Below are 15,809 nucleotides of genomic sequence, written 5' to 3'. Positions count from 1 at the left end.
ACTTTTGTTCCTCTACTTCTTTACGCCTTTAACTGCATAACAATTGGGCCCAGAACACAAGCTTTAACTACATTTTCTACTGGGACCAAAAAAGAATAAGTCGTGTAAACGGAAAAATATAAATAAATAAATAAATAGAGCATCGTCCAGAGCATCTCTGAATTTCCTTGACTGGTTTCAACGTCTTCAGGCCCAAAAAAAAAAAATTAATACATAAAAATAAAAGTTCAATACAACGTTTCTTCTATTCGAGTTTATACACAGATATATATATAATAATAATAATAAAAAGATTAATGGTAGGTGTAATCTTGTCACTCCACTACATTATTTTCAAACTTTCATATTCAGCCATCAACATAGGACATAATTACCAGTTTGAAAATTAAAATTGGTGAGTTTATAGTGAGGATAAATTCTTATCGAGATTAGGTTTGAACAAGCCAATCGCACAACAACTATAATACACTTGTTATGTAATTAATTATTTTTTTTGAATTGTACATTAATCACATGATAAGTATATTATACTGACTATATAATTAGTTCAAATTCGATGAAACTCAATTCGAGTTAGAATTTTGATGAGGCAGCTATATCTCTACTAGCTACATATCACCTGAGCCTCCCCATGACATCTCAGTTTTTGTTGACAGTATGTATTGACTATTGAGGCGTCCGGAGCAGCTTTTTCAACTTTAGGCCTTGTGGAATGTGGTCCGTTTATGTTTGAATTGGGATGCATCCATGCCCCTGCATGCTTGTATCAATACCGCTTTTCTTCCTACGTTTTTCAACGTTCCTCGATTAAAGGTTGGATAATTTTCACTAGAATATCTGCTTTTTCCAATAAAATGGACTTAAAAAATAGGGTGGGAGCCTCATCAGTTGAGGCAGAACATGGCTTCCATCCAACCACATTTTTGACTCTCTTGCATGAGTAGGTCCTCATGCTTGTGGGGTTCGTGCTTTTTTTTTTTTTTATGACAAAGCAAATTGTAATAATTTCCTTGGTTTAGAGTGTTCAGCCTCGTAGCTAGCTAGGGTTTGTCCAGCAGTTGCTCGTAACTCATAAATGTTAGTTTAAGGTACTGTTTACACGAATTAAATATATATATATATATATCTCTTCAATTTTTGGGTGTAAAAAGATAATTAATTTTGTGGTGTTTGAAATATTAACTTATGCTTTTAAAACTATTAAAACAAGCACTTTTAAATTAGAAGCTAACGAGTTGGTGGATAATTGAATTAGTTCCTTTTTAATAATGAAGTTTTGGGTTTGGGTGAAGGGTTGTGCATTTTGTGGGGAAACAGACGCGACAAATTTACATGATGGGAGTGAACTTTTACATACAGGTTGGATAATTGACTTTGAGGTTCAAAAATTCGAATATGAAATTAACGACTTTGTGAATGTGATTACACGACTTCATAACGTCGCATTAAGGATGTAACAACTGGGCCTCAGTTATAAGAAGTGGGCTTAGCGCAGTAATGGGCCACTACACTCACTTTAACAGACAACAGTCCTGCAGGTATTTCCAAGGGGCACCTAGGCACATGTTAATTCACATTGTTATTGAATTTAAAAATTAAATAGATTATAGGTCATTGGTTTAATTGTTGGATTCAGAGTGGTTGGATCAGTAACAGCATAAATAGTTATTAATATTTTAAAAATAATATTAATATACTTAATAATTTATATATTTTTTAATTTTATTATTTTTCTTTGACATTAATAGTTTAATAGGATATATAATATAATAAAATAAATATAAAAATAAACTACTAAAGATCAAATACAAAAAAAAATATTATATATTTATAAATTTAAAATAAAATTTGATACACTAAATTATCATAAATAATCTAATAGAAATAGCAAAACTGAATTCAGAGGAGAGATTATGATTTTATATTTAGAAATAATAAAAGATAGTTAAACTTAACATAAATTATTTTAGTTTAACAAAAATAATGCATATTTTCATAAATTATCAATTATTCTTTGACAAATAACATAAATTTTTTTTTTGATAATATTGGAGTTTAAATAAATAATTATACATGTAAAACACAGAACACAACATTAAATTACATATATAAGAAGTGGTAAATTACAAAGAAGAGGGAATAACAAGATATAGTAATTAGGCAGCTACCACCAGTTGCTCTGGCCCTCTGATATCAGCTTTTATGCCTAGCTATCTCAAGTCTGTATACCTATCATTCGTCCTATCTGCTAATTAGACACCCTTTAAAACTTGATTTTCCACAAAAAGGCTGAACAAAAAATCATAACTGAAAAGGAGAAAAGACAAGTGCTGAGTCATCATCATATATAAAGCAGCAGGCATCCAAATTAAGCATGGTTATCAGCGGGGGCGTCTGCAGCGGCCGGCGCCTCGTCTTGGTTCTGGCTGTTATCCCACGAATCCCTCGGAATCCTGTGGTGATTCTTTACATAGAAGTGGGCACCCCCGGAGGCAGTGCTCTCGATTCTCTCCTCCCATGTTTTGGTGTTCACCACTTTCCGAGTACTGATCATAGCAAAACAGATTTCTGCCTCCAGCAGTAGAAGTAGTGTTGTAAGTATTTTGATGAGTAGCATGATACACTTTTTACCAAAGTAACTATATAATGTGAGTATATATATATATATTTATGTGTTTGTGTGTGTGTAGTAATTAGAGATGTAATAATGGAACTATGGGTGGGTGGAGATGTTAGAAAAATCTGAACGTGGGCTTTCCACGTAATCACAAGAATATTAAGCAGCTAGGTAGCACAAAATCATTTGTTTTAGAGGGTAATGAGATATTTTTTTCAAAGTGTGTAAAAGAACAGATATGAATATCTGCTATCTCAAACTGAAAGACGCCACCTCTCCTCGCCCCTTGTAAGTGGATCCCCCACTTGAAGTTGCTCGCTAGTCATGCTTACGCTGCACTTATATACTTATATCTATGTTGCAAATGAGATTTTTTTTTCTTCTTTTGGTCTAGATATTAATTAATTATAAAAAGGAATGAAGGCACAATCTGATTCAGGTCGAAATCCACACGACCTCCTTGGTCGGGCGAGCTGGTCCTCCGAGTGGTTCGAGATCGCTACCTCTTTCAAATTAGTGATTGGGCCATGAGAAAAGAAGCAGATCGTTAGGCTTGCTGGAATGGTCCCCAACTAAAACCCTCCGATGCTTAAGTCAGTGTTTGGTTTTGAGGTCGTGAAAGTTGGTCGCTTAGCGAGCTGGAGCGACCTGAAAGTAAAAATTGGTAAAGACGATGTATCATTAATGCACTGATTGGGAGTATTTATATAGAGAAGCCGGGGGTCTGATTGGCCCAATGTGAGTCCTCCATGCGTATCAGGTCCCGACCCGATAAAAAGGCATGAATCCTATTGGTGAACTTATAATTTTGTGCCGTTTCGAAGCCAAAATATCACAATCGTCCACGTAAAACGGCATCCTTCGTCGTAGATCATAAATAACACAACCCAGAAACCACTTCAGCAGATGGAGGATGGGAGAGGGATAAAACAAATATCATTTTGTTTTGTCTTATTTTAGGGCATACCAGTATCTAATCTAAATAACCATCAAACTTGTCCTTATCTAATAACCACACATTTTTTATAATTAGTCATATTGTTCTAAAGAAATAAGTAAACGAATTACTAAGTAGTTATTTTTTAAATAATCACAAATTAATATTTGAGGCCTTCATTCAAATGTGGCCTTAAAAGATGGAGTTAATAAATTATAGTATAGTAATATTACATTTATCCTAGTCTATATTGTTGTGTTTTAAAAGAACCACACTCCACATATATTGTTCTCATTATTTGATTTCCGAAATCAGCAGAGCAACCCATGTTTGACCAATTAATCCTATCTGATTCTTCATCTAAACAATACATCGTTAATTAATTTATTTATCGGCCTTGTTTTCTGCATGTTTGAAGATATGAGGTGAAAACTAAAGTTGACTTGTAGTCTTATAATGGAAAAAATCATGTTTTTATCCTATATAATAGGTTTATTTTTAATTTAATCCCATTTATTAGACTTTTCTTATATTTAGTCCCATACGTATTAAAAAAATTTCAATATTAGTGACAAGTCACTTTTCCATCCAATTCACATAACTTTTTTGTTAAAAATTGGAAAAAAAAAAAAAAGTGACTTGAGATTAATATTGAGAATTTTTTAAAATAAATGAGACTAAAAAAAAAAATCTAATAAATGGTGCTATATTAAAAATAAATTTAATATATGAAACGAAAAATGTGATTTTCCCTCTTACAATAAACCTTAGCCTCGTAAGCAGGCCTCATTTTGTAGGAAGGTTTGCACTAGGTACGTACAATGTGTGCGTACCTGGAAACCAGGAACAAACGATCACTTCACAATGAAAGTCAATTTCATTTTCTATTAGTGTTAGTTACAGTTAATTTTTTTTATGAAAATGTAAAAATTATACTTTTTAAAAAAAAAAAACAAAATAGTTTTGAAATTATATTTTCAAAAATTTTCCGTTTACATTTGACCCACTTCCATTAAGGTTCGTACGGAAAATACTGACGTTAAATATTACATAAAATTTTCAATTCTAAGTTTCAGTTAACATTTTCATGTATATTTTTGTACTTGTGAAAAAATAAATATAATATATATATATATGGAGTGAGGTTAACATCATTAAATATTCTCCTTATAAGTACAAATTTATTACATGAAAATATTGCATGGGGGTAAAATTAGAAATTTATGTAATTTTTTTGTTAACATCAGCATTTTTTGTTTAAATTTTAACGAAAGAGGGTCAAGTATAGATAATGAAAAGGGAGTGTAAATATAATTCTAAAATTTTTTTGGTAGGAAATATATGTTTTATTAACATACTTTTCCGTATTCCTTCGTCTAGAACAACTTTCTTATGTTGCGTTATGATGGATATAGAATTAATGAATTTTGATTAAATATTTTGTAAAAATCATTTTTAAATAATTTCATATTAAGAGAATTGAAAATTTATTAATATTTCACAAAAACAATTAAAATGAGAACGAACAAATTTAAAATATTTTGTAATATGAAGTTATCAAAACAAGCTCAAAAGGCTTTATCAATAAGAATTTAACTTAAACTTGCCATCTATGCACCTTATATATAGACCATAAAGACAACAATGTAATGAAATCAAGAATCCATTACCATTACCACTCCCTTCCCTCCCAACCAAAGACAAAAGGAGGAAACGATGAGCAAAAGCAAGTGTACCTACATTCTTGCCCCAATCTTCGTTGCCTTCTTTGTCTTGTTTGGGACAAAACCAATCAATGCTCAAGAAGTAGGTATGTTAATCCAAATAACCTGCACGATATGATTTCATTGGTCATTACATCTTAATTTGTTCTTTCTTGATCTCTTTCTGTTTGAATCAGATGATGAAAGCGAGTTCAATTACGATCAAAATAGTGCAAAGGGTCCAATAAATTGGGGGAAGATCAAGGAAGAATGGGGTGGATGCAACACCGGGATTATGCAATCCCCAATCGATATCTCCGGAGACAGAATGGTGAGGATTATCTCCCACCCCCAGACCCCCAATTACAAACCTGCGCATGCACTTCTCAAGAACAGAGGTCACGACATACAAGTAAGAATCATTAAATCACTATATGGTCGAATCAAACTCATAAACATTACTGCATGTGTTTATATATATATATATATAAAATTACGTACATTCTTGTAAGATAATTAGATTAATCAAGATGTTTCGGAGTAATTAATGAAAGTTTGGTGATGACCACGCATGCAGATTCAGTGGTTAGATGATGCTGGTTCATTATCCATTAATGGGACCGAATACTGTCTCCGTTACGCACATTGGCACTCTCCTTCCGAGCACACTTACAACGGCAAAAGGCATAGCTACATTTTTTGACAGTCTTACTTCGTTTGTGTTTGTTTTGGCTTGTGCAAGAATTGTGATAATGTAATAAAAATTATATGTTGTAATGTACAGATATGCCCTGGAGCTGCACTTGGTGCACAAAGCCACAGACCCGGTGGTCGAAAATAAGATAGCTGTGATTGGAGTGTTCTACAAGACTGGCCAACCCGATCCATTTCTCTCCAAGGTAATTAATGAACACAAAACTATAATTCTCAATTCTGCAATTTAGCAAATTGTAATAATAAATCATGTTAATTATTTTGTTAGTCCTTTTGTTAATATTTTCTTTGACAAAATTGTTTGGACTATTGACAGCTGACGACAAATATAACGTCGATGGCACGTAAGAAGGACGACCAGAGAAGTTTGGGACCGGTTGATCCAAAAGAAGTTCAAATATGCAGCAGAAGGTATTACAGATACATGGGATCACTTACTGTTCCTCCTTGTACCGAAGGGGTTATTTGGACCATCAACAAAAAGGTACTTCCTTATTTCTCATTATTAAAGTTGTAATTCAAATCGAGTCTGATTAATTAATATATAATTTAATTAAAAAAAACTATTAATTATATAATAAATAAAATAAATTTTATAATATAGTCGCCCCACGGAGCAATATTGTTTCTTCGTGACTAATTCTTTTTAAACTATTTTAGGTGAAGACTGTTTCGATGGAGCAAGTAAAATTGCTGAGAAAAGTTGTTCACGATGTGAGTACTTGTAAAAATTTATAACAGTATTTTATTTTCATAATTCACTGCAGTTAGTGCCTAATTAGTAATTATTAATTAAATAAACTACAGTTATCAATTTTTTTAATTTTTATAAAAAACCAATTTTTTGGTGAATATATAAATATTTATTATTTGTTTTTTCCCCAATAATGTGACAGTACGCGGAGCACAACGCCAGGCCACTGCAGCCACTCAACAGTCGCCGCATATCCCTATACGGGCCAGAGTCACCAATTGAATTATGAAGCGATTTTTGTAACCCGTGATCGTCTGACAAACATTAAAGACTCTTGGAACCTCAATCCTCATCCTGATACTGTAGCACCAGAAAGAAAAAGAAAAAAAGAATGTTCCCTGACGATGTGGGATGTGGGAAGACACTCTAACACAAAATTAGAGTTTATTTAGATGGATGGATTTTAATTTTTTAATAATAATTTTTTTAAATTTATTTGGATCATCTTAAATATAAATTATATTTTAAATTATTTGAATCCCTTTTTCAAATACTTCCTTCAAAATTAAAATTTATCAATCCAAATATAATTTACTGCATTTGAAGATAAAATCGAGGAGGATTTCGTCCAATTTATTAGAGGACACTCACTTTCTTAGAGTTAATTAATTTGATTACCACTTCACAAAATTGCTAATAATGAGACTTATGATATTAGCCTTGTTCATAAACTTTTTAATTGGGTGTTGAAATTATATTTATATTTGATTTGATTATTATACTAGTCAATTGCTGAATATCTTTAATTATACTAAACAAGAAGATAACATGAATACTCCATTTTTTACACGCATTATTTTTAAGTAATCCAGTCGAGTTCGACACATTATTGAATGGAAAAAAAAAGATGCTTAATTTGATTTATTATACTTAACAAGTTGAGTTTAATTAATTATTTAGTAATTAATCACAAATTAAGTGTTAAATAAAGTTTACTTTTCAATCTTTGAACACTGCTGTACGCGGGTAAAGTCGTTTACAGATAGAGACCAATAAAAGGATATGACCTTACTACAGTGAAGTAAAAGTTTCTTTTATAAAAAAAGATAGACAAAAGAATCAGGAAGTTGCTGTTAAAGATTTTAATGATGTTTGATTTGAATTTTATTTTAATATGTTTGATTTTGTATTTTATAATACAGAGTGTATTTTAATCAGGACAATATTATTTATGATACTTTTTGGTTGTGTCTGGGACAACCATAAATGAAAGCAAACGAAGGCCAGAATGAATACCTGGATTCAAGAACATGGAAGTCAAAAGTACATTGTGATAGGATCCATGTCCCAGAAAGCACAAACATGCTTGTGTTTTCTCAGGATAATGAGAAGATTAATTTGAAGAGTAGATGATCTAAGGATGAAGTTACATAAGTTTTTCAGACTAGCTAGGCGACGTAAAGCAATCAGAAAAGAATAATGGAAGAATTGGATGTATGGATTCAAGTCATCCGTGACGACTCCAATCCACCCGACCAATTTCATATTAGTAGTTTTCGTCTGATTCAGATCAGCCAGACATACTGATCACCTAACCATCTCCAGTATTCTGGTCGAGCATGATGTGTGGCCGCCTCCTCCTCTTGTCTGCCTTGTATTATACGACTTGCAATTTAGACATTTGTGAGCCAAGATATGATAATTAACCTCGGATGTCTCTCCACAGTCGTTGCAGAGAATCCAGACCTGTTAAATCAAGCCAACATCAAGTGTCTTGTATTTCAGCAAAAGACAGCATCGATGGACTAACTTATCGTTTTCTTACCATTTTATTTTGATACATTTGAGGCATAGGTATTGAAGCAACCTGGAATTTGGACAAAATAAGAAGATAAGTAGTTAATATGCAGCTGCTCAGTATATGAATGTCGGTGGTAGAGTTATAACTAGAGCACATATGCACCTCCTGGTCGAGCCTTTCCCAGATACGGGTCATATCACAGTAAGATTTTGAGCAAACTGGGCAAGAATACCTGCATGCGTGTCTTAAGTATTAGTTGAATATGCCAACTATACATCTGATAGACAGGTTTTTGTAAGAAAAGGGCAATGAAGTTAAGGTAAGGATGAGGAAAATCTTACTGGAAGTGACGTTCCATCTCCTTAACACAGTTAAGATGTATAGTATGCCCGCATGGCAGAACAGTTGTATCTCTTGGCGTATCAAAAAGATACTGCAGCAGGCGAAAAAATAAGACGTTAAAACTAGCGCTCCTGTCCAAAAGACGGTTGTGTATGTTTATTATGGCCAACTCATATTTACCTCAAAGCAAACAGGGCAATTGTGATGCATCGCTCTCTCTATACATATATGTGAATCCTTCAATAAATTTGAGTAGCAGCATTCTGATACAGAAACCACACAATGCTTAATTTTCCATCTTTAATTAGTATCCAATGACCTTCATTCGTGGATGCAGTGCAACTTACCACATTTATCACAGTGAAAAAAGTTGTCTCTGCCGCCAGTTCTATTACAACAAAAGTGAAAACAAGTACAAAGGGAACAAAGAAAAGTTAGATTCAAAGCTGCGTAAAAGAGTAAAGGTAAAGAAAGGAGGTAAAGGACTGTGTGGCCCAAAAAGAAGTATGTAGGATAATGTGGGGCTGGAATTTGATAATATCCAGGTTTTAACATATCAGTCATAAATCAAGCTGCAAGAACCAAGTTTCTAGTTACTCATGGCATGTATGGCTTAAGAAGAGCAATAATTGTTACCTGCATATTCCACATTTTTCGCAGTGATATTGATTCTTGGAAACCTTAAAAAGAATAAGGTTCGTGTTGTATAAGCATATATTGTAATAGCAAATCAAGTGGTTATAGAGTTGTCTGTGAAACTAATCAAAGCTTACATCATCGTCGAAGAATTTGCATTTCGAGCAATAGTACTTTCCAAGACAAACCCCACAGTTTATGCACATTTGTTGAACCTACAAAGACATCGAATATTAAGTCGATCATCGATAAAACTGTAGCAAGTTTTACAAAAGGAATCTGTACGTTTAAAGTGTTAAAAAAGAACTCACATCTTGTTCTGTCTTACACAATGAGCAGATGACCTGAAGACACAAAGAAAGCAAAATTAGGTAATTAAATTCGGCGTTGAACATATATTGCCGGAAAATGAAGATGCAAATTCATGTGAAAGGTCCGAAAAGCACGAGCATGTAATAAAGTCAAGAAGATGCATAGAAAATCTTGATCTTTCCAAATGAAAAAGTATCTATGTCTCTGCATAAGAAGCCGTGTCGGCGAGAAGAATCCCGAAACTTATCCACTTGTTTGAACATCATTTTACGTATAGACAACAAAGTTGAAAGCTAAGCTTAACATTGTCAAACTGTTCAAGGCAAACAGTTCATTAGTGTCCAGATTTCCACTTCATCATGGGAAGAAGATTCAATAAAATTCCTTGTCATTTCCAGACAGTAGAAGAATTAAATAAAGTCATAGAGGACAAAGGAACAAGGAGATAACAGACAATGTAATAAAACTAACCCTTTTTAATTCGTGACGTGGAATATCATGGCGATCGAGTGGATCCACTTCTATTGAATTCTGCTTAATTATGAGTTAGATGAAATAGAATTAGGCTCTGTGGTGAATCTCATAATAACAGTTTCTAGTACGCTGAAACATGAACAAATATATATATATATATATATATATATAGTGAAAAAAGATATGCACCTTTGCATCATTGTGGCAGTGCCTGCAATCAAATATCTCATTGCAACAGGGCGCTATGATCTTACATCTCCTCCGATAATGCGAGCACCTGAAGTTTATTACCACATACAAAATTTAAGTCTAAAAGTAAATAAAGAAAAACATAAGCATGAAAGAACAACCGGTTTGATTATTGGAGAGAGAGAGAGAGAGAGAGACCCGTATGTCTGATCAGAGCCCATCTCCATCGTGCATTCATCTTTTGAAGGCAGATGAGAAATCCTCTGTTGCTTCAAACCGTTCTCCATTTTGTCTTATAAAAATAACTTATAGCACAAAAATATAAAGATTTGGCCCCGGAATTCCTCCTGAAAATTCACAAAACACAAACCAAAACAAAAATTAAAAACACACACTCACACGCACACAACCATTTATGCAGAAGGGAAGCAGCAAAACAGATACAGATATAAGAAAAATAAATGTCAAGAAAATCTAATAATCAGACCCTCATATGTGCACCGATGCAGATACGTTAAAATCTTGCGCCGTAATTAAGCACATTAGGCATTAGCCCTTCAATTAAATCGCAAAACAGAGCATTTTGCAGAAAACAATGGAAATGTTCCCGAAATTCAGACAAGGGTCCCCCAGATTTTCATGTTCTTTCATTTTTTACATCTTTCCAGCAGACGCATCTGCCATTTTCCTCTGTGTAATATGGTGGTATATTTAAATGCATCATGATGAGGTAACATGTCATCCTTCACCATGTTCATTATCCATTGCTAGATATGAAAACTTAGGAAGAGAGAGAGAGAGAGAGAGAGAGAGAGAGAGAGAGAGAGAGGAGATCCTTACGGGATAACGTCGTCTTACTCCTTCATCTTCTCAATATACTAAAATCTCATTTAAATATTTCATTCCCTAAAACAATATATAATTAATTTCAACTTTACATTGATATAAATTAATAATAACAATAAGGTGGAAATTTTTAGGAGAGCTTCATTTTTGTAAAATTTGTACACATGTTTCCGTCTTGTTTCTTATATTTTAATTAAGTATGGATACTATTTATGTAATCAAAATATATTTTTTTTCATAAATTGTGTTTCCCAATTTGATGATTAACAGTAGAGGGAATTGTTGGATCTGGGATCATCATTACGAGTGATCAAAAAATTTTAAAACCACCCAGATCGCCCAAATAAGATCGAATTAAATTAGTTTTTATGATTTATTTTTTAAATTGTAATTTTAAATTTAGAGTAAAATCGCACCGCACTATTGATTTAATTTTAATTTAAAACTTAAAAAGATTGTCAAAAAACCACATTGTATTGTTAAATATATAATTAATTTTTTAAATTATATTATAATAATTAATCTCCATATGTTATCAAAGATGCGGGTTACAAAGTTTATTTTTGTAAAATTTAAATTTGCACTTACCATTCAAGATTTAAGCCCATTTAGTGATTCCCTCAACTTTTCGTTTATTTTCTCTCCTTTTTTTTTCTCTCCCCCTTTTCTTCTTTCTTTTCTCTCTTATCGCTTTCTTTTTTTTTGTTCTTTTGTTTTTTATCTCGATTTTTTCTAAAATCAATCATTAGCCTTTGTTAGATTAAGTATTTTCTTGTTGGATTAATATATACGATCTTATATTTTGATCTATCTAAAGTTGTGGCGAGTGTTGGTGGTTTATAGTGCATATTATTGGTTTCTCTCTTGCTAGGGACAAACCCTCGTTTCATTCTTTCATTTTGATTTTAAAAGTGTCAATTTAAAAAATTATTTTATAAAATCATCAATGATAATTTAATTTAAAAATAAGTTTAAAACAATCAAAATTGGCATCCTAGCACCCCTAATCATCGTGCGAGACTGTTTAAATGAGTTAAATACCTTAAAAGTATTAAAAACTTCTTATTTCGTGATATCATAAGATCGTAATATTTTATTTTCTTTTTAAAAAAATAACTTACTAAATTTTATATCGATATTCTAAAAATTAAAAAATATTTTATAAAATATTAATTTGAAGAGTTTATAAACTCGTGAAACGAGTCTCTAAGTCCATTATTTTTTACTATATAGATAAAGGAGTAATTTTTAACACATTATTCTTAGGATATGATTTTTGAAGTGAAAACAAAACGAGAGAGAGAGAGTTAATTGGGGGAAGGGGATATTTTGGAGAAAGTAAAGGATGAGAGAGGTTACGTAGGTGGATTTTAGAAGTGTCGGAACAGCGTATTGGACAAACAAATGGATAAAGTCTCAAGATTTGCTGACAAGGAGTGGGTCCCACTCGACAGCACTCTGTTTCCGTACTCTACATGTATACCATGTGATGCTACCCCATAAACATATACCCTCCAACTCCAACTGAAAACCATCGGACGGACCATATTCTTTGTAAGAAAATGTCAACAAATTCCATTTTCTCCGTCCAATTTTTACTATTATAAATCCAACAAATTCATCTCCCTAATTCCTATATATATTGTCATTTTCATCTCTATCTTAACAGGATTTAGTCTCATGCACACGTATCTCCAATTATTCATCACTCCTCTTCACACTTCTTTTTCCCTTTTCCTCTAGAAATTTCCTGTACAAATTCCCACTTTCATAAAGAAATTCCATCATTCAACAACCGCACCTCATTCTTCACTATTCATAATCAAAATTCAAAGAATCTAAAAATACAGTGAAGATGAGAAAGTATCCAAAATATCACTCTCAAAAAATCAAAACTGCATTACAATTTTTCAATCACGATCGATCTTTGTTACCACTATCACAATTTACTTACCCTAAGCTGACAATTTTGACCAATGTCCCATGTCTAGACACAAATTCTGCCTTGTCTCATCTTAATGTTTACATGGTATTTTAAATAAATCGTAATTATTAATTAATATAGGGTGGGTTTTATAAATGAATTAAGTAGATTTTAGATAATTATAAATATCAATAAATATACGGTGAAATTGATGTACGCGTGGACACAAAGGACAAACACGAAAGGGGGCCCAGCCTAGCTGCGTTTAGGCACGTTCTAGTTGCTTTCACAAAAAAGAAATTCTCCATCGCTTCTCTTCCTTCAAACTTCAAACTATATACTTTCATATTACCATATTCTGATTTAATAAACAAAATATATATTCACAAAATAAATTATTATTGATTTCTATCAATATAGTTGTCAAATTTCTCCTCATTTTCCTCTTCTTGTCAAAAATATAAAAATATGTATATATATATATACACATATATTTTTTAAAAAATTAAAATTATAGTTACATAGTTACACCCCCTCTAAAAACACTGTCGTTTACACATGTCCCTTTTATTATGGTTTAAACGAAAATATTGATGTTAATAAAATATATATATATATATAATTTTTTTAATTTTATCTCTTATGATACTTCTATATAATAATTATATATTTACAAGGGTAAAACAAGGGATAAAATAAAAAAAATTATTACGTACGGATGTTAATAAGGAATAAAATTAAAATTTTATGTAATTTTTTTTTTGCTAACATCAATCTTTTTCATCTAAACCATATATAACAGAAGGGGTTGGGTGTAAATGGTGAATTTTCAAAAGGGGTGTAAAGGAAATTTTAAATTTTATTGAGAAAAAAAAAATATAATTTCACATTTTAAAAGGGGTCTAAGTATAATTAACTCAAAAATAAAAAATATTTGATTACCATAATATAAAATGTTATTACTTTACAATTTGACTTGAGTATTATTGTGAATAACATCTCATAATTCCCGTCAATATATATATATTATGAGTTCTGCCAATGGTATTATGTTTCAGTGATAAAGTTAAGGTCATAAAACTCTTCGTTTGATAAAGGTTTTGAGTTCAAATTACACATATATTTGTGATGTGTCTATTTATGTAGTAGTGTGTGGTTTTTATGTATGTTTTGTTATAAAATTATTGATGTACTTAATAAAATTTTCAATATATTGTATGTGTCTTATTTAATTATTTCTCTAAAATACATACACGGATATATACATAGACACGTATAATTAGAATATGTGTCCGAAAAATAGGCGTAGAATATCTAGTCATATGTATTTGTCGTGGATCATCAGACAGCTACCCAACCATATCAAAACCCTTTAATATCTCATCACAAATTGAGCTGTCTGATTCTCTATCCTTGCTTTTAGATTCCATTATCATCTAAGTTAATTATGGATAATACCTACCTCCTCAACATTATAATATCAAATCATGATTCTATTAATGTAAGCGAGATTAGTGTGGTTTTGAGAAGGCATAGTCTGTTCATGAAACTGGGCTTCCCAATTGGCCCATTCTTAATTCAGATGAGGGCCTTTACAACATATACAGGGCCCAGTTGGATGGCAGTACAGTGCAAGGAGCAACGAACCTTGTACTTAATCATTAATCCTCGCTTCTAATTTTTGATTTAGAACTATCTTTTCTAGCAGTTTCAAAATAAAAGCCTACATTCAAAATACCTCAAAATCATACATATATGTCCGCGTGTATAACGGTTGTTATGCATTAAAGACACGACTCTCGGCCATTCTAAGCCAGCACTCGCATGCTGCAGTTTACAAGTAACATGATGAAGGAATACAATATTATTGTTATAAAACTAACGTAAGATTGAAAATACTCAACCGACGACATGCTTGCCTGCTTGCTTCATGTTCTTCCTAATTTTGTTCCATACTTCCACACCCAGCTGCATTCAGATTACTATATTATAAATTAATCATATACAACTATATATATATATTTTAAAAAATACAGCCATATTTTTAAAAGAATCAATAGACTATTACAACATTCAATATGCAGTATAATAATATTTCTAAATTAGTCAATGACTTCAGATGAAACAAAAAGACAACATTCACATACTACTATAAAAATAGACAAACACCTATATGCGTAGGATTGGAACTCACGACCTCTTGTTAGATATTTAACTACCTAAAAATAGGATTCTACTGATGCATGTTGTCGATCGTAATTTATAAATTATTGACAGGTACATAGTTATTAATTATGTATTACATAAAAAAATAAAAATATTTATTTTGAGCAACTGTAAACGGGCGTTAGATGAACGATAGGAGATTTTTTTTTAAAATCACATATATAAATCTTAATTTGCATTTTGTATTTCTTTTTCTAATATATTTACTGGCAAACTCATAAATAATTTATTGTTACATATAAAAATTAATTGTACGTATACCTTTTTTAAAAATGCGAAATTACATTTTCTCCTAAAAAATTTTTGAATTACACTTACACCTCTTTCGAAAATTCTTCGTTATCCCTGGCCCCATCCATTATGGTATGTATGAAAAATACTGATGTTAGCAAAA

General features: G+C 31.8%; 2 protein-coding genes across 3 annotated transcripts; one reads left to right on the top strand and one right to left on the bottom strand.

Annotated features, from left to right (window-relative positions):
• The first annotated feature begins 5,230 nt into the window (after positions 1 to 5,230).
• Positions 5,231 to 7,118, top strand: LOC105174251 (carbonic anhydrase Nec1). Its single transcript, XM_011096286.3, has 7 exons — positions 5,231 to 5,364; positions 5,455 to 5,669; positions 5,835 to 5,941; positions 6,042 to 6,156; positions 6,288 to 6,455; positions 6,632 to 6,685; positions 6,868 to 7,118. Exons 1-7 carry the CDS (start codon positions 5,271 to 5,273, stop codon positions 6,952 to 6,954), a joined length of 840 nt encoding a protein of 279 aa, XP_011094588.1. The 5' UTR covers positions 5,231 to 5,270; the 3' UTR covers positions 6,955 to 7,118.
• Positions 7,119 to 7,946: 828 nt separating this feature from the next.
• LOC105174250 (E3 ubiquitin-protein ligase RZFP34) lies at positions 7,947 to 11,399 on the bottom strand. 2 transcript variants are annotated; one of them, XM_011096285.3, is made up of 13 exons: positions 11,260 to 11,399; positions 10,618 to 10,766; positions 10,420 to 10,507; positions 10,228 to 10,287; positions 9,756 to 9,788; positions 9,582 to 9,659; positions 9,445 to 9,488; positions 9,156 to 9,196; positions 8,989 to 9,071; positions 8,808 to 8,899; positions 8,629 to 8,698; positions 8,491 to 8,532; positions 7,947 to 8,411 (listed from the first exon to the last, which is right to left on the bottom strand). In XM_011096285.3, exons 2-13 carry the CDS (start codon positions 10,704 to 10,706, stop codon positions 8,253 to 8,255), a joined length of 879 nt encoding a protein of 292 aa, XP_011094587.1. In that variant the 5' UTR covers positions 10,707 to 10,766; positions 11,260 to 11,399; the 3' UTR covers positions 7,947 to 8,252. The 2 variants fall into 2 exon arrangements, with proteins under 2 accessions (XP_011094587.1, XP_011094586.1); XM_011096284.3 differs by lacking the exon at positions 11,260 to 11,399 and adding an exon at positions 10,907 to 11,222.
• Between the last annotated feature and the right edge of the window lie 4,410 nt (positions 11,400 to 15,809).

This window comes from Sesamum indicum, linkage group LG11 (genome assembly GCF_026168435.1).
Source record: "Sesamum indicum cultivar Baizhima isolate 11 linkage group LG11, ASM2616843v1, whole genome shotgun sequence".
NCBI lineage: Eukaryota > Viridiplantae > Streptophyta > Magnoliopsida > Lamiales > Pedaliaceae > Sesamum > Sesamum indicum.
This window is presented reverse-complemented; position numbering and strand designations above follow the sequence as displayed.

Excerpts from the sequence above, each read along its gene's own strand:
- LOC105174250 (XM_011096285.3), bottom strand. The coding sequence starts at position 10,706 with ATGGAGAACGGTTTGAAGCAACAGAGGATTTCTCATCTGCCTTCAAAA. Across the intron at positions 10,508-10,617 it reads GGCTCTGATCAGACATACGG|GTGCTCGCATTATCGGAGGA; the intron begins GTCTCTCTCTCT and ends AATAAACTTCAG. Across the intron at positions 8,533-8,628 it reads GGGAAAGGCTCGACCAGGAG|GTTGCTTCAATACCTATGCC; the intron begins GTGCATATGTGC and ends TCCAAATTCCAG.
- LOC105174251 (XM_011096286.3), top strand. The coding sequence starts at position 5,271 with ATGAGCAAAAGCAAGTGTACCTACATTCTTGCCCCAATCTTCGTTGCC. Across the intron at positions 5,670-5,834 it reads ACAGAGGTCACGACATACAA|ATTCAGTGGTTAGATGATGC; the intron begins GTAAGAATCATT and ends CCACGCATGCAG. Across the intron at positions 5,942-6,041 it reads CACACTTACAACGGCAAAAG|ATATGCCCTGGAGCTGCACT; the intron begins GCATAGCTACAT and ends TGTAATGTACAG.